Here is a 27,795-nt window from a genome sequence, read left to right as displayed (position 1 = left end):
GATGATGTCATGATACAATGGTCACTGTTAGAGCAGACCAGTGATGATGTCATGATACAATGTCACTGTTAGAGCAGACCAGTGATGATGTCATGATACAATGTCACTGTTAGAGCAGACCAGTGATGATGTCATGATACAATGTGACTTGTTGAGCAGACCAGTGATGATGTCATGATACAATGGTCACTGTTAGAGCAGACCAGTGATGATGTCCTGATATAATGTCACTGTTAGAGCAGACCAGTGATGATGTCATGATACAATGTCACTGTTAGAGCAGACCAGTGATGATGTCATGATACAATGTCACTGTTAGAGCAGACCAGTGATGATATCATGATACAATGGTCACTGTTAGAGCAGACCAGTGATGATGTCATGATACAATGTCACTGTTAGAGCAGACCAGTGATGATGTCATGATAAAATGTCACTGTTAGTGTATGTGCACACACACTAATTACGTCCGTAATTGACGGACGTATTTCGGCCGCAAGTCCCGGACCGAACACAGTGCAGGGAGCCGGGCTCCTAGCATCGTACATAAGTATGATGCTAGGAGCCCGGCTCCCTGCACTGTGTTCGGTCCGGGACTTGCGGCCGAAATACGTCCGTCAATTACGGACGTAATTAGTGTGTGTGCACATACCCTTAGAGCAGACCAGTGATGATGTCATGATACAATGGTCACTGTTAGAGCAGACCAGTGATGATGTCCTGATATAATGTCACTGTTAGAGCAGACCAGTGATGATGTCATGATACAATGTCACTGTTAGAGCAGACCAGTGATGATGTCATGATACAATGTCACTGTTAGAGCAGACCAGTGATGATGTCATGATACAATGTCACTGTTAGAGCAGACCAGTGATGATGTCATGATACAATGTCACTGTTAGAGCAGACCAGTGATGATGTCATGATACAATGTCACTGTTAGAGCAGACCAGTGATGATGTCATGATACAATGGTCACTGTTAGAGCTGGGAAATAAGTACTTTTCTGGTACACTTTTAATAAAAATACAGAACGCCGCTGTCAGCTGAATCCGTCAGTGAGTTGCCCTGACGGCTCTGCTGAGCGTGGCTTCTGTGTACCACGGACAGCTCATCTAACACTGATAACATCTATTATTCTTATTATTAGGGTTATATTCATTGTGAGTGCAGAAATGAAGGAACATTTGTAATAAAAGCAGATCAGAAAAGTGCTTAGTGTCACAAAGTCCCGTAGTGGGGGAGATTATCCACAGTCCAGGCCGGCAACAGAGTCACTGTGGACCCCCTGAGTACTTCACTGTCTTCGACCCACTCACTACCGCCTGAATTGTGCGCATCGGGTTCTCTGCGTTGTACCAGCCGAATTCTGGATATCTTTACAAAGACGAGCTGTGCCCCCCCCCCCCATTCCACCATAAACCCCTCGGGACCAGAATAAAAATTCAGAGTGGTCCTATTTGGCGTGTGGCAGACGTACTGAATGTATGAGAGGAGCGCTGGGTGATCGAGGATGGATGTTCGTCGGGCTCGTGACTGCCTACAGTTTCCAGACGTCCTATTTCCCGTTCCTGTAGGGCACGGCGGCCATTACTAGCGGCTCTGATTAATGAGTATGTTGCATTTTACGTTATTAATGTGGTGGTTTCCGTGGGGCGGTGGACGTTCTGCTTGTGAAGATGATATATAAAGTCCACGTATATGAACCTTCCCGTCCCAGTTGTCTGCTTCGTACGGGCGTATCTAGGTCACGGCTTGCTGCGCGGCCAGTTCCCATGCTGCGCGATACCGAGATACATTTTTCTTTTAGCACTTGTTTTTTTCCAGAATAGTCGGTGAGGGATGATTTCTAGGATCTAGGGCTGAAAGCAGAAAATGCTAGCGAGGAACATTCCTGAAAAGAGGTTGTAACCACAAACACTGCCCCCTGACGAGAAAACATACTATTATTCCTGCTACATGACCTCATACACAGGCGGCTGTCATAGGGGAGGTCCAGACTACACAGGCGGCTGTCATAGGGGAGGTCCAGACTACACAGGCGGCTGTCATAGGGGAGGTCCAGACTACACAGGCGGCTGTCATAGGGGAGGTCCAGACTACACAGGCGGCTGTCATAGGGGAGGTCCAGACTACACAGGCGGCTGTCATAGGGGAGGTCCAGACTACACAGGCGGCTGTCATAGGGGAGGTCCAGACTACACGGGCGGCTGTCATAGTGGAGGTCCAGACTACACGGGCGGCTGTCATAGTGGAGGTCCAGACTACACAGGCGGCTGTCATAGGGGAGGTCCAGACTACACAGGCGGCTGTCATAGGGGAGGTCCAGACTACACAGGCGGCTGTCATAGGGGAGGTCCAGACTACACAGGCGGCTGTCATAGGTGAGGTCCAGACTACACAGGCGGCTGTCATAGGGGAGGTCCAGACTACACGGGCGGCTGTCATAGGGGAGGTCCAGACTACACGGGCGGCTGTCATAGGGGAGGTCCAGACTACACGGGCGGCTGTCATAGGGGAGGTCCAGACTACACGGGCGGCTGTCATAGGTGAGGTCCAGACTACACGGGCGGCTGTCTTAGGGGAGGTCCAGACTACACAAGCGGCTGTCATAGGGGAGGTCCAGACTACACAGGCGGCTGTCATAGGGGAGGTCCAGACTACACAGGCGGCTGTCATAGGGGAGGTCCAGACTACACAGGCGGCTGTCATAGGGGAGGTCCAGACTACACAGGCGGCTGTCATAGGGGAGGTCCAGACTACACAGGCGGCTGTCATAGGGGAGGTCCAGACTACACAGGCGGCTGTCATAGGGGAGGTCCAGACTACACAGGCGGCTGTCATAGGGGAGGTCCAGACTACACAGGCGGCTGTCATAGGGGAGGTCCAGACTACACAGGCGGCTGTCATAGGGGAGGTCCAGACTACACAGGCGGCTGTCATAGTGGAGGTCCAGACTACACAGGCGGCTGTCATAGGGGAGGTCCAGACTACACAGGCGGCTGTCATAGGGGAGGTCCAGACTACACAGGCGGCTGTCATAGGGGAGGTCCAGACTACACGGGCGGCTGTCATAGGGGAGGTCCAGACTACACAGGCGGCTGTTGTCATAGGGGAGGTCCAGACTACTACACAGGCGGCTGTCATAGGGGAGGTCCAGACTACACAGGCGGCTGTCATAGGGGAGGTCCAGACTACACAGGCGGCTGTCATAGTGGAGGTCCAGACTACACAGGCGGCTGTCATAGGGGAGGTCCAGACTACACAGGCGGCTGTCATAGGGGAGGTCCAGACTACACAGGCGGCTGTCATAGGGGAGGTCCAGACTACACAGGCGGCTGTCATAGGGGAGGTCCAGACTACACAGGCGGCTGTCATAGTGGAGGTCCAGACTACACGGGCGGCTGTCATAGTGGAGGTCCAGACTACACGGGCGGCTGTCATAGGGGAGGTCCAGACTACACGGGCGGCTGTCATAGGGGAGGTCCAGACTACACAGGCGGCTGTTGTCATAGGGGAGGTCCAGACTACTACACAGGCGGCTGTCATAGGGGAGGTCCAGACTACTACACAGGCGGCTGTCATAGTGGAGGTCCAGACTACACAGGTGTATTATCCCCGGCTCTGGGATTATTACGGTGCGGTGTGTTGTATTATCCCCGGCTCTGGGATTATTACGGTGCGGTGTGTTGTATTATCTCCGGCTCTGGGATTATTACGGTGCGGTGTGTTGTATTATTCCCGGCTCTGGGATTATTACGTAGCGGTGTGTTGTATTATCCCCGGCTCTGGGATTATTACGGTGCGGTGTGTTGTATTATCCCCGGCTCTGGGATTATTACGGCGCGGTGTGTTGTATTATCTCCGGCTCTGGGATTATTACGGTGCGGTGTGTTGTATTATCCCCGGCTCTGGGATTATTACGGTGCGGTGTGTTGTATTATCTCCGGCTCTGGGATTATTACGGTGCGGTGTGTTGTATTATTCCCGGCTCTGGGATTATTGCGGTGTGTTGTATTATCCCCGGCTCTGGGATTATTACGGTGCGGTGTGTTGTATTATCCCCGGCTCTGGGATTATTACGGTGCGGTGTGTTGTATTATCCCCGGCTCTGAGATTATTACGGTGCGGTGTGTTGTATTATCCCCGGCTCTGGGATTATTACGGTGCGGAGTGTTGTATTATCTCCGGCTCTGTGATTATTACGGTGCGGTGTGTTGTATTATCTCCGGCTCTGGGATTATTACGGTGCGGTGTGTTGTATTATCTCCGGCTCTGGGATTATTACGGTGCGGTGTGTTGTATTATCCTCGGCTCTGGGATTATTACGGTGCGGTGTGTTGTATCATCTCCGGCTCTGGGATTATTACGGTGCGGTGTGTTGTATCATCTCCGGCTCTGGGATTATTACGGTGCGGTGTGTTGTATTATTCCCGGCTCTGGGATTATTACGGTGCGGTGTGTTGTATTATCCCCGGCTCTGGGATTATTACGGTGCGGTGTGTTGTATTATCTCCGGCTCTGGGATTATTACGGTGCGGTGTGTTGTATTATCTCCGGCTCTGGGATTATTACGGTGCGGTGTGTTGTATTATCTCCGGCTCTGGGATTATTACGGTGCGGTGTGTTGTATTATCCCCGGCTCTGGGATTATTACGGTGCGGTGTGTTGTATTATCTCCGGCTCTGGGATTATTACGGTGCGGTGTGTTGTATTATCCCCGGCTCTGGGATTATTACGGTGCGGTGTGTTGTATTATCTCCGGCTCTGGGATTATTACGGTGCGGTGTGTTGTATTATCCCCGGCTCTGGGATTATTACGGCGCGGTGTGTTGTATTATCTCCGGCTCTGGGATTATTACGGTGCGGTGTGTTGTATTATTCCCGGCTCTGGGATTATTACGGTGCGGTGTGTTGTATTATTCCCGGCTCTGGGATTATTACGGCGCGGTGTGTTGTATTATTCCCGGCTCTGGGATTATTTTGGTGTGGTGTGTTGTATTATCCCCGGCTCTGGGATTATTACGGTGCGGTGTGTTGTATTATCTCCGGCTCTGGGATTATTACGGTGCGGTGTGTTGTATTATCTCCGGCTCTGGGATTATTACGGTGCGGTGTGTTGTATTATTCCCGGCTCTGGGATTATTACGGTGCGGTGTGTTGTATTATCTCCGGCTCTGGGATTATTACGGCGCGGTGTGTTGTATTATCCCCGGCTCTGGGATTATTACGGTGCGGTGTGTTGTATTATCCCCGGCTCTGGGATTATTACGGTGCGGTGTGTTGTATTATCTCCGGCTCTGGGATTATTACGGTGCGGTGTGTTGTATTATCCCCGGCTCTGGGATTATTACGGTGCGGTGTGTTGTATTATTCCCGGCTCTGGGATTATTTTGGTGCGGTGTGTTGTATTATCCCCGGCTCTGGGATTATTACGGCGCGGTGTGTTGTATTATCTCCGGCTCTGGGATTATTACGGTGCGGTGTGTTGTATTATCCCCGGCTCTGGGATTATTACGGTGCGGTGTGTTGTATTATCTCCGGCTCTGGGATTATTACGGTGCGGTGTGTTGTATTATTCCCGGCTCTGGGATTATTACGGTGCGGTGTGTTGTATTATCCCCGGCTCTGGGATTATTACGGTGCGGTGTGTTGTATTATCCCCGGCTCTGAGATTATTACGGTGCGGTGTGTTGTATTATCCCCGGCTCTGGGATTATTACGGTGCGGTGTGTTGTATTATCTCCGGCTCTGGGATTATTACGGTGCGGTGTGTTGTATTATCTCCGGCTCTGGGATTATTACGGTGCGGTGTGTTGTATTATCTCCGGCTCTGGGATTATTACGGTGCGGTGTGTTGTATTATCCCCGGCTCTGGGATTATTACGGTGCGGTGTGTTGTATTATCTCCGGCTCTGGGATTATTACGGTGCGGTGTGTTGTATTATCTCCGGCTCTGGGATTATTACGGTGCGGTGTGTTGTATTATCCCCGGCTCTGGGATTATTACGGTGCGGTGTGTTGTATTATCCTCGGCTCTGGGATTATTACGGTGCGGTGTGTTGTATCATCTCCGGCTCTGGGATTATTACGGTGCGGTGTGTTGTATCATCTCCGGCTCTGGGATTATTACGGTGCGGTGTGTTGTATTATTCCCGGCTCTGGGATTATTACGGTGCGGTGTGTTGTATTATCTCCGGCTCTGGGATTATTACGGTGCGGTGTGTTGTATTATCCCCGGCTCTGGGATTATTACGGTGCGGAGTGTTGTATTATCTCCGGCTCTGGGATTATTACGGCGCGGAGTGTTGTATTATCTCCGGCTCTGGGATTATTACGGTGCGGAGTGTTGTATTATCCCCGGCTCTGGGATTATTACGGCGCGGTGTGTTGTATTATCCTCGGCTCTGGGATTATTACGGTGCGGTGTGTTGTATTATCTCCGGCTCTGGGATTATTACGGCGCGGTGTGTTGTATTATCTCCGGCTCTGGGATTATTACGGTGCGGTGTGTTGTATTATCTCCGGCTCTGGGATTATTACGGCGCGGTGTGTTGTATTATCTCCGGCTCTGGGATTATTACGGCGCGGTGTGTTGTATTATCCCCGGCTCTGGGATTATTACGGTGCGGTGTGTTGTATTATCCCCGGCTCTGGGATTATTACGGTGCGGTGTGTTGTATTATCTCCGGCTCTGGGATTATTACGGTGCGGTGTGTTTTATTATCCCCGGCTCTGGGATTATTACGGTGCGGTGTGTTGTATTATCTCCGGCTCTGTGATTATTACGGTGCGGTGTGTTGTATTATCTCCGGCTCTGGGATTATTACGGTGCGGTGTGTTGTATTATCCCCGGCTCTGGGATTATTACGGTGCGGTGTGTTGTATTATCCTCGGCTCTGGGATTATTACGGTGCGGTGTGTTGTATCATCTCCGGCTCTGGGATTATTACGGTGCGGTGTGTTGTATCATCTCCGGCTCTGGGATTATTACGGCGCGGTGTGTTGTATTATCTCCGGCTCTGGGATTATTACGGCGCGGTGTGTTGTATTATCTCCGGCTCTGGGATTATTACGGTGCGGTGTGTTGTATTATCTCCGGCTCTGGGATTATTACGGTGCGGTGTGTTGTATTATCTCCGGCTCTGGGATTATTACGGTGCGGTGTGTTGTATTATCCCCGGCTCTGGGATTATTACGGTGCGGTGTGTTGTATTATCCTCGGCTCTGGGATTATTACGGTGCGGTGTGTTGTATCATCTCCGGCTCTGGGATTATTACGGTGCGGTGTGTTGTATCATCTCCGGCTCTGGGATTATTACGGTGCGGTGTGTTGTATTATCCCCGGCTCTGGGATTATTACGGCGCGGTGTGTTGTATTATCTCCGGCTCTGGGATTATTACGGCGCGGTGTGTTGTATTATCCCCGGCTCTGGGATTATTACGGTGCGGTGTGTTGTATTATCTCCGGCTCTGGGATTATTACGGTGCGATGTGTTGTATTATCCTCGGCTCTGGGATTATTACGGTGCGGTGTGTTGTATTATCCCCGGCTCTGGGATTATTACGGCGCGGTGTGTTGTATTATCTCCGGCTCTGGGATTATTACGGCGCGGTGTGTTGTATTATCTCCGGCTCTGGGATTATTACGGCGCGGTGTGTTGTATTATCTCCGGCTCTGGGATTATTACGGTGCGGTGTGTTGTATTATCTCCGGCTCTGGGATTATTACGGTGCGGTGTGTTGTATTATTCCCGGCTCTGGGATTATTACGGTGCGATGTGTTGTATTATCCTCGGCTCTGGGATTATTACGGTGCGGTGTGTTGTATTATCCCCGGCTCTGGGATTATTACGGTGCGGTGTGTTGTATTATCTCCGGCTCTGGGATTATTACGGTGCGATGTGTTGTATTATCCTCGGCTCTGGGATTATTACGGTGCGGTGTGTTGTATTATCCCCGGCTCTGGGATTATTACGGTGCGGTGTGTTGTATTATCTCCGGCTCTGGGATTATTACGGTGCGGTGTGTTGTATTATCTCCGGCTCTGGGATTATTACGGTGCGGTGTGTTGTATTATCCCCGGCTCTGGGATTATTACGGTGCGGTGTGTTGTATTATCTCCTGCTCTGGGATTATTACGGTGCGGTGTGTTGTATTATCTCCGGCTCTGGGATTATTACGGTGCGGTGTGTTGTATTATCTCCGGCTCTGGGATTATTACGGTGCGGTGTGTTGTATTATCTCCGGCTCTGGGATTATTACGGCGCGGTGTGTTGTATTATCTCCGGCTCTGGGATTATTACGGTGCGGTGTGTTGTATTATCCTCGGCTCTGGGATTATTACGGTGCGGTGTGTTGTATTATTCCCGGCTCTGGTATTATTACGGCGCGGTGTGTTGTATTATCTCCGGCTCTGGGATTATTACGGTGCGGTGTGTTGTATTATCCCCGGCTCTGGGATTATTACGGTGCGGTGTGTTGTATTATTCCCGGCTCTGGGATTATTACGGTGCGGTGTGTTGTATCATCTCCGGCTCTGGGATTATTACGGTGCGGTGTGTTGTATTATTCCCGGCTCTGGGATTATTACGGTGCGGTGTGTTGTATTATCTCCGGCTCTGGGATTATTACGGTGCGGTGTGTTGTATTATCTCCGGCTCTGGGATTATTACGGCGCGGTGTGTTGTATTATCTCCGGCTCTGGGATTATTACGGTGCGGTGTGTTGTATTATCTCCGGCTCTGGGATTATTACGGTGCGGTGTGTTGTATTATCCCCGGCTCTGGGATTATTACGGTGCGGTGTGTTGTATTATCCCCGGCTCTGGGATTATTACGGTGCGGTGTGTTGTATTATCCCCGGCTCTGGGATTATTACGGCGCGGTGTGTTGTATTATCTCCGGCTCTGGGATTATTACGGTGCGGTGTGTTGTATTATCTCCGGCTCTGGGATTATTACGGTGCGATGTGTTGTATTATCTCCGGCTCTGGGATTATTGCGGCGCGGTGTGTTGTATTATCTCCGGCTCTGGGATTATTACGGTGCGGTGTGTTGTATTATCTCCGGCTCTGGGATTATTACGGCGCGGTGTGTTGTATTATCCCCGGCTCTGGGATTATTACGGCGCGGTGTGTTGTATTATCCTCGGCTCTGGGATTATTACGGTGCGGTGTGTTGTATTATCCTCGGCTCTGGGATTATTACGGTGCGGTGTGTTGTATTATCTCCGGCTCTGGGATTATTACGGTGCGGTGTGTTGTATTATCCCCGGCTCTGGGATTATTACGGCGCGGTGTGTTGTATTATCCTCGGCTCTGGGATTATTACGGTGCGGTGTGTTGTATTATCCCCGGCTCTGGGATTATTACGGTGCGGTGTGTTGTATTATCCCCGGCTCTGGGATTATTACGGTGCGGTGTGTTGTATTATTCCCGGCTCTGGGATTATTACGGTGCGGTGTGTTGTATTATTCCCGGCTCTGGGATTATTACGGTGCGGTGTGTTGTGTTGTATTATCTCCGGCTCTGGGATTATTACGGTGCGGTGTGTTGTATCATCTCCGGCTCTGGGATCATTACGGTGCGGTGTGTTGTATCATCTCCGGCTCTGGGATCATTACGGTGCGGTGTGTTGTATTATTCCCGGCTCTGGGATTATTACGGCGCGGTGTGTTGTATTATCTCCGGCTCTGGGATTATTACGGCGCGGTGTGTTGTATTATCTCCGGCTCTGGGATTATTACGGCGCGGTGTGTTGTATTATCTCCGGCTCTGGGACTATTACGGTGCGGTGTGTTGTATTATCCCCGGCTCTGGGATTATTACGGTGCGGTGTGTTGTATTATCTCCGGCTCTGGGATTATTACGGTGCGGTGTGTTGTATTATCTCCGGCTCTGGGATTATTACGGCGCGGTGTGTTGTATTATCCCCGGCTCTGGGATTATTACGGCGCGGTGTGTTGTATTATCTCCGGCTCTGGGATTATTACGGTGCGGTGTGTTGTATTATCCCCGGCTCTGGGATTATTACGGTGCGGTGTGTTGTATTATCTCCGGCTCTGGGATTATTACGGTGCGGTGTGTTGTATTATCCCCGGCTCTGGGATTATTACGGTGCGGTGTGTTGTATTATCCCCGGCTCTGGGATTATTACGGTGCGGTGTGTTGTATTATCTCCGGCTCTGGGATTATTACGGTGCGGTGTGTTGTATTATCCCCGGCTCTGGGATTATTACGGTGCGGTGTGTTGTATTATCTCTGGCTCTGGGATTATTACGGTGCGGTGTGTTGTATTATCCCCGGCTCTGGGATTATTACGGTGCGGTGTGTTGTATTATCTCCGGCTCTGGGTTTATTACGGCGCGGTGTGTTGTATCATCTCCGGCTCTGGGATTATTACGGTGCGGTGTGTTGTATTATCTCCGGCTCTGGGTTTATTACGGCGCGGTGTGTTGTATTATCCCCGGCTCTGGGATTATTACGGTGCGGTGTGTTGTATTATCCCCGGCTCTGGGATTATTACGGTGCGGTGTGTTGTATTATCTCCGGCTCTGGGATTATTACGGCGCGGTGTGTTGTATTATCCCCGGCTCTGGGATTATTACGGCGCGGTGTGTTGTATTATCCCCGGCTCTGGGATTATTACGGCGCGGTGTGTTGTATTATCCCCGGCTCTGGGATTATTACGGCGCGGTGTGTTGTATTATCCCCGGCTCTGGGATTATTACGGCGCGGTGTGTTGTATTATCCCCGGCTCTGGGATTATTACGGCGCGGTGTGTTGTATTATCCCCGGCTCTGGGATTATTACGGCGCGGTGTGTTGTATTATCCCCGGCTCTGGGATTATTACGGCGCGGTGTGTTGTATTATCCCCGGCTCTGGGATTATTACGGCGCGGTGTGTTGTATTATCCCCGGCTCTGGGATTATTACGGCGCGGTGTGTTGTATTATCCCCGGCTCTGGGATTATTACGGCGCGGTGTGTTGTATTATCCCCGGCTCTGGGATTATTACGGCGCGGTGTGTTGTATTATCCCCGGCTCTGGGATTATTACGGTGCGGTGTGTTGTATTATCCCCGGCTCTGGGATTATTACGGTGCGGTGTGTTGTATTATCTCCGGCTCTGGGATTATTACGGTGCGGTGTGTTGTATTATCCCCGGCTCTGGGATTATTACGGTGCGGTGTGTTGTATTATCTCCGGCTCTGGGATTATTACGGCGCGGTGTGTTGTATTATCCCCGGCTCTGGGATTATTACGGCGCGGTGTGTTGTATTATCCCCGGCTCTGGGATTATTACGGCGCGGTGTGTTGTATTATCTCCGGCTCTGGGATTATTACGGTGCGGTGTGTTGTATTATCTCCGGCTCTGCGATTATTACGGCGCGGTGTGTTGTATTATTCCCGGCTCTGGGATTATTACGGTGCGGTGTGTTGTGTTATCTCCGGCTCTGGGATTATTACGGTGCGGTGTGTTGTATCATCTCCGGCTCTGGGATTATTACGGTGCGGTGTGTTGTATTATCTCCGGCTCTGGGATTATTACGGTGCGGTGTGTTGTATTATCCCCGGCTCTGGGATTATTACGGTGCGGTGTGTTGTATTATCTCCGGCTCTGGGATTATTACGGTGCGGTGTGTTGTATTATCTCCGGCTCTGGGATTATTACGGTGCGGTGTGTTGTATTATCCCCGGCTCTGGGATTATTACGGTGCGGTGTGTTGTATTATCTCCGGCTCTGGGATTATTACGGTGCGGTGTGTTGTATTATCTCCGGCTCTGGGATTATTACGGTGCGGTGTGTTGTATTATCCCCGGCTCTGGAATTATTACGGTGCGGTGTGTTGTATTATCTCCGGCTCTGGGTTTATTACGGCGCGGTGTGTTGTATTATCCCCGGCTCTGGGATTATTACGGTGCGGTGTGTTGTATTATCCCCGGCTCTGGGATTATTACGGTGCGGTGTGTTGTATTATCCCCGGCTCTGGGATTATTACGGCGCGGTGTGTTGTATTATCTCCGGCTCTGGGATTATTACGGTGCGGTGTGTTGTATTATTCCCGGCTCTGGGATTATTACGGTGCGGTGTGTTGTATTATTCCCGGCTCTGGGATTATTACGGCGCGGTGTGTTGTATTATTCCCGGCTCTGGGATTATTTTGGTGCGGTGTGTTGTATTATCTCCGGCTCTGGGATTATTACGGTGCGGTGTGTTGTATTATTCCCGGCTCTGGGATTATTACGGTGCGGTGTGTTGTATTATCTCCGGCTCTGGGATTATTACGGTGCGGTGTGTTGTATTATCTCCGGCTCTGGGATTATTACGGTGCGGTGTGTTGTATTATCTCCGGCTCTGGGATTATTACGGTGCGGTGTGTTGTATTATCTCCGGCTCTGGGATTATTACGGCGCGGTGTGTTGTATTATTCCCGGCTCTGGGATTATTTTGGTGCGGTGTGTTGTATTATCCCCGGCTCTGGGATTATTACGGTGCGGTGTGTTGTATTATCTCCGGCTCTGGGATTATTACGGTGCGGTGTGTTGTATTATCTCCGGCTCTGGGATTATTACGGTGCGGTGTGTTGTATTATCCCCGGCTCTGGAATTATTGCGGTGCGGTGTGTTGTATTATCCCCGGCTCTGGGATTATTACGGTGCGATGTGTTGTATTATCTCCGGCTCTGGGATTATTACGGTGCGGTGTGTTGTATTATTCCCGGCTCTGGGATTATTACGGTGCGGTGTGTTGTATTATCTCCGGCTCTGGGATTATTACGGCGCGGTGTGTTGTATTATTCCCGGCTCTGGGATTATTTTGGTGAGGTGTGTTGTATTATTCCCGGCTCTGGGATTATTACGGTGCGGTGTGTTGTATTATCCCCGGCTCTGGGATTATTACGGTGCGGTGTGTTGTATTATCCCCGGCTCTGGAATTATTGCGGTGCGGTGTGTTGTATTATCCCCGGCTCTGGGATTATTACGGTGCGGTGTGTTGTATTATCCCCGGCTCTGGAATTATTGCGGTGCGGTGTGTTGTATTATCCCCGGCTCTGGGATTATTACGGTGCGGTGTGTTGTATTATCCCCGGCTCTGGAATTATTGCGGTGCGGTGTGTTGTATTATCCCCGGCTCTGGGATTATTACGGTGCGGTGTGTTGTATTATTCCCGGCTCTGGGATTATTACGGCGCGGTGTGTTGTATTATCCCCGGCTCTGGGATTATTGCGGTCGGGTGTGTTGTATGGGGTTTATGGGGACCATTATTCTCTACAGTACGAGCAGTACATTTTTATATTCCTAACCTGTAAACAGAGCGAGGTTCTCCACAGTAAGAGCAGTAGGACGTGACATAGTCAGAGTATAGCAGGAAAGGGCTGGTAGAGCTGGTCCCTAGATATGACGAGTATTCCTTGAGGTTCTCCAATGATGACCTGTTGTGGGTACATGAGGACGAAGGGTGATAATCCCCTCCATGTGGGGCGTAATAGCAAGATTTGGGGTTCTAGCAAAGGAAAAGGAGGCGGTAAAAGAAAGGAAAACGGGTATGAGGCAAAAAGGAGAGACAGCACTGAATGATCAGGGGGAAGAGAAGGGAAGACATTAGTGTGCGCTTTATTAGGACTCCCAACACAGCAGAGTTCTTTACAGTAAGAGCAGTAGGGCAGGTTTAGTAATAGCTAAGGACAGAATCTCCGGGGCGAAGATTGGGTCTGTTTTAAGTTTTTTTAGTATTAGAGACATTCTTGTGAGACTTTTTAGAGAATATTTTATAGACCTTCTTTAAAGGAGGGCAGTCTCTATATATAAATATACCCCCGCCCACATCCCCCCCCCCCCCCCGTAACCTGCAATAGACCATAAAACTTCTTTCTCCTGACGTAGGTCCCTGTTGGTCCTGTATAATACTAGACCTCAGCGATGCTGCGCCCACAGTCCTGTAGTTTCTTTACAGTCTCGGGGGCCCGGTGGTCACATATTCTGTTTCCGCCCTGTAGATTAGCAGGGTTCTTTACAGTTAGAGCAGTGGCTTGTGCAATCTCTATCCATAGAATGTGAGAGTCTCGTCATTCGAGTCGTAGGGTGGAAATGGCGATCTAATACGTGATGCAGCGGGCATGTTGGACCCCCTCCCCCCATATACGCCGCTAGTCATGTGCTCTGTTCCTCTGTATCTCTGGGGTTCGGCTGTTCGTGTACATTTCTAGGCTGAATCATGAGAACGTGCAATAGACAAGTCTGTGGTAACCGGTCTCCGGTGTTTGCAGCGGTCACCCTGGGTTGCTGCAGCTTTTTGATCACTTACTGGAAGTGACAGGCACGATCTGCCCGCCGCAGGCATCCGCCGGCCAGCTTATCTTCTAAAACGTCTGTGGTGTCATAGACATTGTGTTCCCAGGAAGAGTCACTGCAGAGCTCCAGGAATCTTATAGAAAATGACATAATACGGATATTGCAATATTTTCTCATAGTCATCCTGAGTTACATCCTATGCTCCAGTCACATCCAGAGCAGCATTCAAAGAACAGCTCCTCCTTTGAACAGCACTTTACAGTTTATATCTCTATATAGTCTCTATATATTGCATAGTAACATTGTACACATTCTGACATACATCATTTCTTATACTACAGTCACATCCAGAGCTGCATTTACACAACAGCCTTCTAATTTATGGAGTCATTTAAAGGGCCGAACCATTCAGAGGTGTAAAAGATTGATTTATTTACAGGCAGCGCTGGCCTTCATAGCCCTGTTACTGTATAAGTATTAGTATCTCCGCCTCTTGGAGGACTACAGATCGCAGCAGCCCCGTCAGTACTTATAGCCTCGTAGATGCCGGTCTGCGTTTGTTGGTGTTATTAGGAGATGTGTGGGTTCCGCAATGTCCTCCTGGTGGTGCCAGTTTCTAGCAGTTGTCTGGGTCAGCTGTGGTTTTCCTTTTTTCTGTGTTCTCTTGGAGATGTTACGTTTTTTTCTAGCATTTTCCGGCCGTTCTCTGGGTTATGATGCCTTTGTTTGGATTCCTTGGTCTTGTATTTGAGCTCTTGAGTCCCTAGTTTTTCTTGGGTTCCCCAGTGTTGTCTTGGCTTTCTCTGTGGTTCACAGATGTTCTTTGATAGAGCCTGGTGGGTGTCGTGATGTTCTGCTGAAGCTCCGTGTCTTCCTTAGTGCTGTGAGGAGGACTATGAGGTTCTGGGTGTTGTCTGGAGGAGGTGTACGTTCCTTAGTGTTGTGAGGAGGACTATGAGGTTCTGGGTGTTGTCTGGAGGAGGTGTATGTTCCTTAGTGTTGTGGGGAGGACTATGAGGTTCTGGGTGTTGTCTGGAGGAGGTGTATGTTCCTTAGTGTTGTGAGGAGGACTATGAGGTTCTGGGTGTTGTCTGGAGGAGGTGTATGTTCCTTAGTGTTGTGGGGAGGACTATGAGGTTCTGGGTGTTGTCTGGAGGAGGTGTATGTTCCTTAGTGTTGTGAGGAGGACTATGAGGTTCTGGGTGTTGTCTGGAGGAGGTGTATGTTCCTTAGTGCTGTGAGGAGGACTATGAGGTTCTGGGTGTTGTATGGAGGAGGTGTAGGTTCCTTAGTGTTGTGAGGCATCATTGTGAGATTCTGGGTGTTGTATGGAGGAGGTGTACGTTCCAGGTGTTGTGAGGCAGCATTGTGAGATTCCCGGTGTTGTCTGGAGAAGGTGTACGTTCCGGGTGTTGTGAGGTATCATTGTGAGATTCCGGGTGTTGTCTGAAGGAGGTGTATGTTCCTTAGTGTGGTGAGACATCATTGTGAGGTTCTGGGTGTTGTATGGAGAAGGTTTATGTTTCTTAGCGTTGAGGCATCATTGTGAGATTCCGGGTGTTGTATGGAGGAGGTGTACGTTCCGGGTGTTGTATGGAGGAGTTGTACGTTCCGGGGGTTGTGAGGCATCATTGTGAGATTACGGTTGTCCGGAGGAGGTGTACGTTCCGGGTGTTGTATGGAGGAGGTGTACGTTCCGGGTGTTGTATGGAGGTGGTGTATGTTCCGGGTGCTGTGAGGCATCATTGTGAGGTTCAGGGTGTTGTATGGAGATGGTGTATGTTCCTTAGTGTTGTGATGTATCATTGTGAGGTTCCGGGTGTTGTATGGAGGTGGTGTATGTTCCTTAGTGTTGTAATGTATCATTGTGAGGTTCTTGGTGTTGTATGGAGGAGGTGTATGTTACTTAGTGTGGTGAGGCATGATTGTGAGGTTCCGGGTGTTGTATGGAGGAGGTGTACGTTCCTTAGTGTGGTGAGACATCATTGTAAGGTCCGGATGTTGTATGTTCCTTAGTGTGGTGATTAATCATTGTGACGTTCTGGGTGTTGTATGGAGGAGGTGTACGTTCCTTTATGTTGTGAGGGATCATTCTGAGTTTCCGGGTGTTGTATAGAGGACGTGTACGTTCCGGGTGTTGTATGGAGGAGGTGTACGTTCCTTAGTGTTGTGAGGCATCATTGTGAGGTTCTGGGTGTTGTATGGAAGAGGTGTATGTTCCTTAGTGTTGTGAGGGATCATTGTGAGGTTCTGGGTGTTGTATGGAGGAGGTGTACGTTCCTTTATGTTGTGAGGGATCGTTGTGACGTTCCGGGTGTTGTCTGGAGGTGGCGTACGTTCCGTGTGTTGTGAGGGATCATTGTGACGTTCCGGGTGTTGTCTGGAGGAGGTGTACGTTCCGTGTGTTGTGAGGGATCATTGTGACGTTCCGGGTGTTGTCTGGAGGTGGTGTACGTTCCGGGTGTTGTATGGAGGAGGTGTACGTTCCGGGTGTTGTGAGGGATCATTGTGACGTTCCGGGTGTTGTCTGGAGGAGGTGTACGTTCCTTTATGTTGTGAGGGATCATTGTGAGGTACCGGGTGTTGTCTGGAGGTGGTGTACGTTCCGTGTGTTGTGAGGGATCATTGTGACGTTCCGGGTGTTGTATGAACGAGGTGTTGGTTCTGTTATGTACTTTGTGAATTGTAGGTTCCTTGGTGGTGTATAGAATAATTGTCTGTTTCTTGGTGTTGTTAGATGTGTGGGTTCTGCAATGTCCTCTTGGTGGCGCTGGTTTCTAGGGTGTTTTCTGGGACAGTTGTGTTTGGGGTTTTTTTCCAGCGTTTTTTGAGAGAATGCAATTTATTTAGTTTTTTTTAGTCATTTTTTGGGCCATGAGGCCTTTGGTCAGATAATAGAGGACCATTGGGTCCATTGTTTTTCCTTCGAGCTCTGGACCAGGTCTTGTGGACTCATTAGTCTTGTCTTAGTCGTGTCTGATCGTTCTATGGATCTTCTGAGTAGAGTTTATAATCTCATATTGCTGCTGCCCTTTCATATACAGCCCCCGGTGGTCAATCATCGATATGATCTCAGGGCCAGCTGTAAATTCTAGACGTTAAATTCAACTATGAGTCACCTTGTCCCTTCTTCCTTCGGTTCATGACCTTCCACTTGGGCTTCTTTCCCTTCTCATGAATGGGCAGGTCAAGGTCTACCACATGAGCAGGAAAGATCCTCTCCTGAAATATTCTGTGCTGCTGATAACCCTATCTCTCACTATTTGTAACCTGTCCACAATAAACGTTAAACCTTTGTACCACCTTCTTCCAGAGCCATGCATGCCAACGCAGCCAGTGTCCGGATCCTCATTAAAGGGGGTAAGGTGGTGAACGATGACTGCACCCAAGAAGCCGACGTGTACATTGAGAACGGCATCATCCAGCAGGTGGGACGGGAACTCATGATACCCGGAGGAGCAAAAGTCATTGATGCCACCGGAAAACTGGTCATCCCCGGTGGCATAGACACTAGCACCCACTTTCATCAGACCTTCATGAATGCCACCTGCATGGATGACTTCTACAACGGCACCAAGGTAAGGTCACCCTACAGGACGGACGGCCTCCCGTCTTGTCTTCCGGTTGGGTTCTATTTGACATCATTTTACAGGTTCCGTCATTGTATAAATCTTCTGCTTCACATCCTGACTAATACTCCAGTCACTTCCAGAGCTGCATTAAGAGTTCGCTCTCAAGCTGATAGGTCTCGCATCTCTTTGCCGCCTCTGCTGTCTCGGGTCTGGTAGAGAACTTGGAGGTGCTATGGAGTATTGTCGATGTTGTAGTAAACACCGGGCGTCCAGAAGAGGAGCCGCTCCTCAGGTGACCACTAGACTTCACGTCACAATGGACCTCTTGTGTAGCTCACATGCGGGGCGGACGGGGGACAATTATGTAGGGACCACCTATAGTTTCTTCGTTTTGCGTATGCAGCGCTATCATTCGTTTTGTGCTTTTGTTTTTTGTGTGATCACATGACCGATCACGTGATCACTCCTCATTGTAATTTTTAAGGGCAGCTCCAATGGTGTTGAGTCTTCTGCTAGAAGTTTACAGTGGCAGACCCGACTAGTGGAGTCTTCTAGCGTTGTATGATTGCCTAAGCCAACCACCTGCTCTCCTGCCCGCCGCCTCTCCCTACATCCCTCTCTGGCAGGAGACACGGCTGCGAACATCATTGTAGGTGCCCTTTAAATGCACCATTGTCAACCATCAGGACCACCCGGAGATCGTGTGGAGCGGAGACCCGTGGGCTCTTTCTAAGCAGAATGTCATTGACTTGAAGATTCGAATTTGCTATGTTTGTCGCAGGCACGAGGGTGTGGCCAGGCGCGAGGGTGTGGCCAGGCGCGAGGGTGTGGTCGCAGACAGGAGGGCGAGGCCACAGGAAACGTTCCAATATCGGATCTCGTCTTTAAGCCAAACACGTAAAAGGATGTTTTACTAGGTTTCCGAAACCAGACCGTGTCAATCAGTCAGAACCGCTATGATTTATTTGCTCCAGAGCTGCTCTTCTTACCATAACTGCGGACAGGAAGATGCTACCATGGTCAGCCATTTTGGAGGCTCTGGAGACCTGTCTTTGGTCACCTGGTCACTCTTTCCCTATCCTCCCCGCCCACAAGGACTATCGGTCTTATGTATATTATTCCCATAGTCACTCCGCTGTGCCTACATACATAAGAGGGCGACATTCCGGCACTGATGGATGAACACCCACATGACAGCCCACATACACCCTGACGCTGCTCCTCTTCATTACACCGGAGACAATGTGGTGAATAGATAATCTTCTAGTCATGGAGGATGGATGGATGGGTCGGCAGTCTCACGCTTCGGGGGCCGCGCTCTGTGTATTATTTAGCCCGTGCTGCATTGTTTGTAGTCCCTAAATGTTTCCTGCTCGCTGAGGGGGAGGGTGCACAATATTCTCTGCAGCACAGCGAGGGTTACATCCGAGCCGTCCTCTGTGATGAGAGGAAGCGCGGAGGGTGCCGACATCACAGACGGCGCGCCAGACACATCTGTATTAATAATTCACACGTACAGCGGAGACCAGGACTGACAGGCGGCTCCCAAGCACTAACAAGACGAAGGCCGGAGATCAGAGGGTCCGTCATACACATCCCACCGCTGCCGTGCTCTGATCCAATACCATAGTCATGTGCCATCAATAGAGCAGCCTATAGTCAGGTAGTACTAATATTATCTCCAGTATGTAAGATCAGGCCATAGCGGAGGAGGGGCAGAGTATCCCGTTCCACTAGTGGCGGATTAAGTAGACCACAGGCCCTTGGCTGTTACACAAACTTGGGCCCCCCTTCCCCACCGCCCCTCTGCCGTGTCTATAGTGAACACCACCTTTCTGTCCGAGCATTGACAAATGGTTGTTACGATTGCTCGTGTCAAAGGGCTGCGTCCCTACATACTGACAGTCTCCTACCATCGCTGACAGTATCACACTGTGTAGAGACAAATCCTCTTGACAATGGGAATGGGAACACACATTTGTCTATTAGTCCTGGGTACACAGAGATATGTAGACTACAAGGATTTCCTACAACAGACGTGTCAGGAGAGCGGACAGGTCCTCTATAGATCCAGTGACTCACAGGTAACGTCTTCTCTGATTGGAGTCATTCTCTTTTCTTCTCCATCTGACACAGACCAGTATGGCGACTTCTCTTGATGAGACATCTTTGCTCCTCGCTTCTGCAGCCATTTCCAGCTTCTATAGAAACACAAAAATTCAGACACAAAGGCCCAGAACCAAACATTAAAGGGGTTGTCCGGGCACAGACCGTTTTTCATACTGATGATCTATCGATGTGCCCGGACAACCCCGTTTACTCAGACTAATAAATTAGAATGCATACAGACCCCAGACCTTCTAAACTATTGCCGTCCCCAGACCAGACCCCCCTAAACAAATATAGACCCCAGAACAAGCACCTTAAATACAGACCTCGGACCAGACTCCTAAATACAGACCCCAGACCTGACTCCCCTAAACTAATACAGACCCCAGACCAGGCCCCCTACATACAGACCCATAAACTAATACAGAGACCAGACCCCTTAAACTAATACAGAACCTCAGACCCCCTAAATACAGACCCCTTAAACTAACAGACCCCAGACCAGACCCCCTAAATACAGACCATTGCATTGTACTTGGGGCGGCCATGGGCCCCCCGGGAGCCTCGGGCGTTCTCCCAAAACGCCCAATGATGATCCGCCGTTGCACCCCCGACCTTTACATTGATATGAGCTTATTGGATATGGGTGTTAATATAAAGTTCAGCCCCAGCCTCCACTCTTCTATTCCCTTGATTTCGGAGCTCGTTAGTACCACCCGTACTACTAGTAATGTCTGTCTATAGAGGTGACACGGCTGTGTGCATGATTTTATGGCCCTGTCTGCAATGGTTGTGGCTGAAACACCTGAACTCAATTATTAGGAGGGGCGTCCACATACATATGGCCATATAGTGTATAGGGTAAAATATTATTGCCGAGACCCATTTATCTTCAGTGTTCTGTATTAGAGCAGCTTATAGTCAGGTTTTACATATATTATCTGCGATATGTAGACGGAGCCCATAGAGAGAGGGAATGGAGCCGGAGCCATCTCATATATAGAGAGAGGGAATGGAGCCGGAGCCTCCTCATATATAGAGAGAGGGAATGGAGCCGGAGCCTTCTCATATATAGAGAGAGGGAATGGAGCCGGAGCCTTCTCATATATATAGAGAGAGAGGGAATGGAGCCGGAGCCTTCTCATATATAGAGAGAGGGAATGGAGCCGGAGCCTCCTCATATATAGAGAGAGGGAATGGAGCCGGAGCCTTCTCATATATAGAGAGAGGGAATGGAGCCGGAGCCTTCTCATATATAGAGAGAGGGAATGGAGCCGGAGCCTTCTCATATATAGAGAGAGGGAATGGAGCCGGAGCCTTCTCATATATAGAGAGAGGGAATGGAGCCGGAGCCTTCTCATATATAGAGAGAGGGAATGGAGCCGGAGCCTTCTCATATATAGAGAGAGGGAATGGAGCCGGAGCCTTCTCATATATAGAGAGAGGGAATGGAGCCGGAGCCTTCTCATATATAGAGAGAGGGAATGGAGCCGGAGCCATCTCATATATAGAGAGAGGGAATGGAGCCGGAGCCTTCTCATATATAGAGAGAGGGAATGGAGCCGGAGCCATCTCATATATAGAGAGAGGGAATGGAGCCGGAGCCATCTCATATATAGAGAGAGGGAATGGAGCCGGAGCCTTCTCATATATAGAGAGAGGGAATGGAGCCGGAGCCTTCTCATATATAGAGAGAGGGAATGGAGCCGGAGCCTTCTCATATATAGAGAGAGGGAATGGAGCCGGCTCCATTCCCTCTCTATATATATATATATATATATATATATATGAGAAGGCTCCGGCTCCATTCCCTCTCTCTCTATATATATATGAGAAGGCTCCGAGAAGGCTCACATTATATGCGGGGCGCTTACACACATTACACGCGGGGCGCTTACACACATTACACGCGGGGCGCTTACACACATTACACGCGGGGCGCTTCTACACACATTACACGCGGGGCGCTTCTACACACATTACACGCGGGGCGCTTCTACACACATTACACGCGGGGCGCTTCTACACACATTACACGCGGGGCGCTTCTACACACATTACACGCGGGGCGCTTCTACACACATTACACGCGGGGCGCTTCTACACACATTACACGCGGGGCGCTTCTACACACATTACACGCGGGGCGCTTCTACACACATTACACGCGGGACGCTTCCACACATTACACGCGGGACGCTTCCACACATTACACGCGGGACGCTTCCACACATTACACGCGGGACGCTTCCACACATTACACGCGGGACGCTTCCACACATTACACGCGGGACGCTTCCACACATTACACGCGGGACGCTTCCACACATTACACGCGGGACGCTTCCACACATTACACGCGGGACGCTTCCACACATTACACGCGGGACGCTTCCACACATTACACGCGGGACGCTTCCACACATTACACGCGGGACGCTTCCACACATTACACGCGGGACGCTTCCACACATTACACGCGGGACGCTTCCACACATTACACGCGGGACGCTTCTACACATTACACGCGGGACGCTTCTACACATTACACGCGGGACGCTTCTACACATTACACGCGGGACGCTTCTACACATTACACGCGGGACGCTTCTACACATTACACGCGGGACGCTTCTACACATTACACGCGGGACGCTTCTACACATTACACGCGGGACGCTTCTACACATTACACGCGGGACGCTTCTACACATTACACGCGGGACGCTTCTACACATTACACGCGGGACGCTTCTACACATTACACGCGGGACGCTTCTACACATTACACGCGGGACGCTTCTACACATTACACGCGGGACGCTTCTACACATTACACGCGGGACGCTTCTACACATTACACGCGGGACGCTTCTACACCTTACACGCGGGACGCTTCTACACCTTACACGCGGGACGCTTCTACACCTTACACGCGGGACGCTTCTACACCTTACACGCGGGACGCTTCTACACCTTACACGCGGGACGCTTCTACACATTACACGCGGGACGCTTCTACACCTTACACGCGGGACGCTTCTACACCTTACACGCGGGACGCTTCTACACATTAAATGATATTTTAGAAACAAGCGATTATTGTGGACGTTTCGGCCTCTCCAAGGCCTTTATCGCCATCGCTACAAGAAATGGAGAAATAAACACACCATATATATATATATGTTCTTCAGCTACATCAGCCTATATACATTTTAGGTTTAAACAGATATTAACAATGTCAAAAAAATCCACATTCAATACGTGAACGGACAAGGCTTCGTATCAAGCAAAAGATACATTTTCAGTGTAGTGAAGGGACCATAGAAAACAGGACAACATTTCCTTCATCATTGTTAGCGCACATCATCACAATGTAGTGTATTCACCGGGACCGCGCCATAAGATACCGCTAATCCGGTGCCCAGAACAGGAGTAACTAAAGAGGAGCGATGGTAAGTGGAGTGGAAGGGAGACATTACCTTCCTATGAGGTTAGACCTGGATCGATGTCATGGCGTCTGCCAGACGCTCCACAAGCCCCAGATAGAGGGCGCTAGTCATTTACACCGTCCCTGGAAAGCAAGCTCTGTTGTATCTCTAGGGTACGTATAACATCAGGGATAACCAGATGTATACCATATGTGACCATATGAGGATATAGCGATGTACAAGAGATGAATGCATACTGGGAAAATACCGGCATGATGGAAGAGACAAAGATGAAAGAACAAAGGCAATGTATATAGAATTGTAGATGCAAAGATCAGAGGGAAAAAAGGGGGAGAGAACGAGGAGGATTCAGTGATATGTTGAGTGGTGTCCCCTACATAGGTGAGGCCGCATGGACATTTAATTAAGTAAATCACGAAATTGTGTACTATGCGGACAGAAGCGCTTGGGTGACCGTTATCAGCCCCGTTTCCCGCATCATCCAAAACGTTTTCCTCGTCGGAGCTGTCAGATTGGCCATAGACCATAGACATCTTGTTGGTGGATCCCTCTGTTTTCAGAGTTACTAGAGCAGCCTATAGTCAGGTTCTACTAAGGGAGAGTATTCTGTCACATATCCATCATGAGTGTTATTAGAGCAGCCTATAGTCAGGTTCTACTAAGGGAGAGTATTCTGTCACATATCTATCAGGGGTGTTATTAGAGCAGCCTATAGTCAGGTTCTACTAAGGGAGAGTATTCTGTCACATATCCATCAGGGGTGTTATTAGAGCAGCCTATAGTCAGGTTCTACTAAGGGAGAGTATTCTGTCACATATCCATCAGGGGTGTTATTAGAGCAGCCTATAGTCAGGTTCTACTAAGGGAGAGTATTCTGTCACATATCCATCAGGGGTGTTATTAGAGCAGCCTATAGTCAGGTTCTACTAAGGGAGAGTATTCTGTCACATATCCATCAGGGGTGTTATTAGAGCAGCCTATAGTCAGGTTCTACTAAGGGAGAGTATTCTGTCACATATCCATCAGGGGTGTTATTAGAGCAGCCTATAGTCAGGTTCTACTAAGGGAGAGTATTCTGTCACATATCTATCAGGGGTGTTATTAGAGCAGCCTATAGTCAGGTCCTCCTAAGGGAGAGTATTCTGTCACATATCCATCATGAGTGTTATTAGAGCAGCCTATAGTCAGGTTCTACTAAGGGAGAGTATTCTGTCACATATCCATCATGAGTGTTATTAGAGCAGCCTATAGTCAGGTTCTACTAAGGGAGAGTATTCTGTCACATATCTATCAGGGGTGTTATTAGAGCAGCCTATAGTCAGGTTCTACTAAGGGAGAGTATTCTGTCACATATCCATCAGGGGTGTTATTAGAGCAGCCTATAGTCAGGTTCTACTAAGGGAGAGTATTCTGTCACATATCCATCAGGGGTGTTATTAGAGCAGCCTATAGTCAGGTTCTACTAAGGGAGAGTATTCTGTCACATATCCATCAGGGGTGTTATTAGAGCAGCCTATAGTCAGGTTCTACTAAGGGAGAGTATTCTGTCACATATCCATCAGGGGTGTTATTAGAGCAGCCTATAGTCAGGTTCTACTAAGGGAGAGTATTCTGTCACATATCCATCAGGGGTGTTATTAGAGCAGCCTATAGTCAGGTTCTACTAAGGGAGAGTATTCTGTCACATATCTATCAGGGGTGTTATTAGAGCAGCCTATAGTCAGGTCCTCCTAAGGGAGAGTATTCTGTCACATATCCATCATGAGTGTTATTAGAGCAGCCTATAGTCAGGTTCTACTAAGGGAGAGTATTCTGTCACATATCCATCATGAGTGTTATTAGAGCAGCCTATAGTCAGGTTCTACTAAGGGAGAGTATTCTGTCACATATCCATCAGGGGTGTTATTAGAGCAGCCTATAGTCAGGTTCTACTAAGGGAGAGTATTCTGTCACATATCCATCAGGGGTGTTATTAGAGCAGCCTATAGTCAGGTTCTACTAAGGGAGAGTATTCTGTCACATATCTATCAGGGGTGTTATTAGAGCAGCCTATAGTCAGGTTCTACTAAGGGAGAGTATTCTGTCACATATCCATCAGGGGTGTTATTAGAGCAGCCTATAGTCAGGTTCTACTAAGGGAGAGTATTCTGTCACATATCCATCAGGGGTGTTATTAGAGCAGCCTATAGTCAGGTTCTACTAAGGGAGAGTATTCTGTCACATATCCATCAGGGGTGTTATTAGAGCAGCCTATAGTCAGGTTCTACTAAGGGAGAGTATTCTGTCACATATCCATCAGGGGTGTTATTAGAGCAGCCTATAGTCAGGTTCTACTAAGGGAGAGTATTCTGTCACATATCCATCAGGGGTGTTATTAGAGCAGCCTATAGTCAGGTTCTACTAAGGGAGAGTATTCTGTCACATATCCATCAGGGGTGTTATTAGAGCAGCCTATAGTCAGGTTCTACTAAGGGAGAGTATTCTGTCACATATCTATCAGGGGTGTTATTAGAGCAGCCTATAGTCAGGTTCTACTAAGGGAGAGTATTCTGTCACATATCTATCAGGGGTGTTATTAGAGCAGCCTATAGTCAGGTTCTACTAAGGGAGAGTATTCTGTCACATATCCATCAGGGGTGTTATTAGAGCAGCCTATAGTCAGGTTCTACTAAGGGAGAGTATTCTGTCTCATATCTATCAGGGGTGTTATTAGAGCAGCCTATAGTCAGGTTCTACTAAGGGAGAGTATTCTGTCACATATCTATCAGGGGTGTTATTAGAGCAGCCTATAGTCAGGTTCTACTAAGGGAGAGTATTCTGTCACATATCTATCAGGGGTGTTATTAGAGCAGCCTATAGTCAGGTTCTACTAAGGGAGAGTATTCTGTCACATATCTATCAGGGGTGTTATTAGAGCAGCCTATAGTCAGGTCCTCCTAAGGGAGAGTATTCTGTCACATATCCATCAGGGGTGGTATTAGAGCAGCCTATAGTCAGGTTCTACTAAGGGAGAGTATTCTGTCACATATCCATCAGGGGTGGTATTAGAGCAGCCTATAGTCAGGTTCTACTAAGGGAGAGTATTCTGTCACATATCTATATGGGGTGGTATTAGAGCAGCCTATAGTCAGGTCCTCCTAAGGGAGAGTATTCTGTCACATATCCATCAGGGGTGTTATTAGAGCAGCCTATAGTCAGGTTCTACTAAGGGAGAGTATTCTGTCACATATCTATCAGGGGTGTTATTAGAGCAGCCTATAGTCAGGTTCTACTAAGGGAGAGTATTCTGTCACATATCTATCAGGGGTGTTATTAGAGCAGCCTATAGTCAGGTTCTACTAAGGGAGAGTATTCTGTCACATATCTATCAGGGGTGTTATTAGAGCAGCCTATAGTCAGGTTCTACTAAGGGAGAGTATTCTGTCACATATCCATCAGGGGTGTTATTAGAGCAGCCTATAGTCAGGTTCTACTAAGGGAGAGTATTCTGTCACATATCTATATGGGGTGGTATTAGAGCAGCCTATAGTCAGGTTCTACTAAGGGAGAGTATTCTGTCACATATCTATCAGGGGTGTTATTAGAGCAGCCTATAGTCAGGTTCTACTAAGGGAGAGTATTGTCACATATCTATAAGGGGTGGTATTAGAGCAGCCTATAGTCAGGTTCTACTAAGGGAGAGTATTCTGTCACATATCTATCAGGGGTGTTATTAGAGCAGCCTATAGTCAGGTCCTCCTAAGGGAGAGTATTCTGTCACATATCTATCAGGGGTGTTATTAGAGCAGCCTATAGTCAGGTTCTACTAAGGGAGAGTATTCTGTCACATATCTATATGGGGTGGTATTAGAGCAGCCTATAGTCAGGTTCTACTAAGGGAGAGTATTCTGTCACATATCTATCAGGGGTGTTATTAGAGCAGCCTATAGTCAGGTCCTCCTAAGGGAGAGTATTCTGTCACATATCCATCAGGGGTGGTATTAGAGCAGCCTATAGCCAGGTCCTCCTAAGGGAGAGTATTCTGTCACATATCCATCAGGGGTGTTATTAGAGCAGCCTATAGTCAGGTTCTCCTAAGGGAGAGTATTCTGTCACATATCCATCAGGGGTGTTATTAGAGCAGCCTATAGTCAGGTTTTAATATTACTAAGTCTAGTGAGAGAGGGAGTAGCCTTCGGTTACACAGATATAGGGTCAGTGCTTGTATAATGCGCAGTATAGTGTTGCAGTATTCCCCGCGGGCTATAGCATCCCACACAGGTTAGAGCTTTGGCGCCATTTTTGGTGGTATCTGCTGATAATCTAATGTGTATGAGCGGCGGTGGATGGTGCCGGACCTGTGCGGCATAGCAGAGTATCAGTAA

The 27,795-nt window shown here is 49.0% G+C and overlaps 1 protein-coding gene across 2 annotated transcripts in view; it reads left to right on the top strand.

The window, feature by feature from the left end:
- Positions 1–27,795, top strand: part of DPYSL5 (dihydropyrimidinase like 5) — a 91,153-nt gene that overhangs the window by 7,953 nt on the left and 55,405 nt on the right. For both annotated transcript variants that reach the window (XM_075860778.1, XM_075860779.1), the window contains exon 2: positions 17,612–17,876. In XM_075860778.1, the coding sequence (XP_075716893.1) occupies positions 17,616–17,876 (261 nt within the window). In that variant the 5' untranslated portion in view covers positions 17,612–17,615. The remainder of the gene's footprint in view (positions 1–17,611; positions 17,877–27,795) is intronic.

Source organism: Rhinoderma darwinii, chromosome 4 (genome assembly GCF_050947455.1).
Source record: "Rhinoderma darwinii isolate aRhiDar2 chromosome 4, aRhiDar2.hap1, whole genome shotgun sequence".
Taxonomy (NCBI): domain Eukaryota; kingdom Metazoa; phylum Chordata; class Amphibia; order Anura; family Rhinodermatidae; genus Rhinoderma; species Rhinoderma darwinii.
Note: the sequence above shows the minus strand (reverse complement) of the source record. Positions and strands in the feature narration are given on the sequence as shown.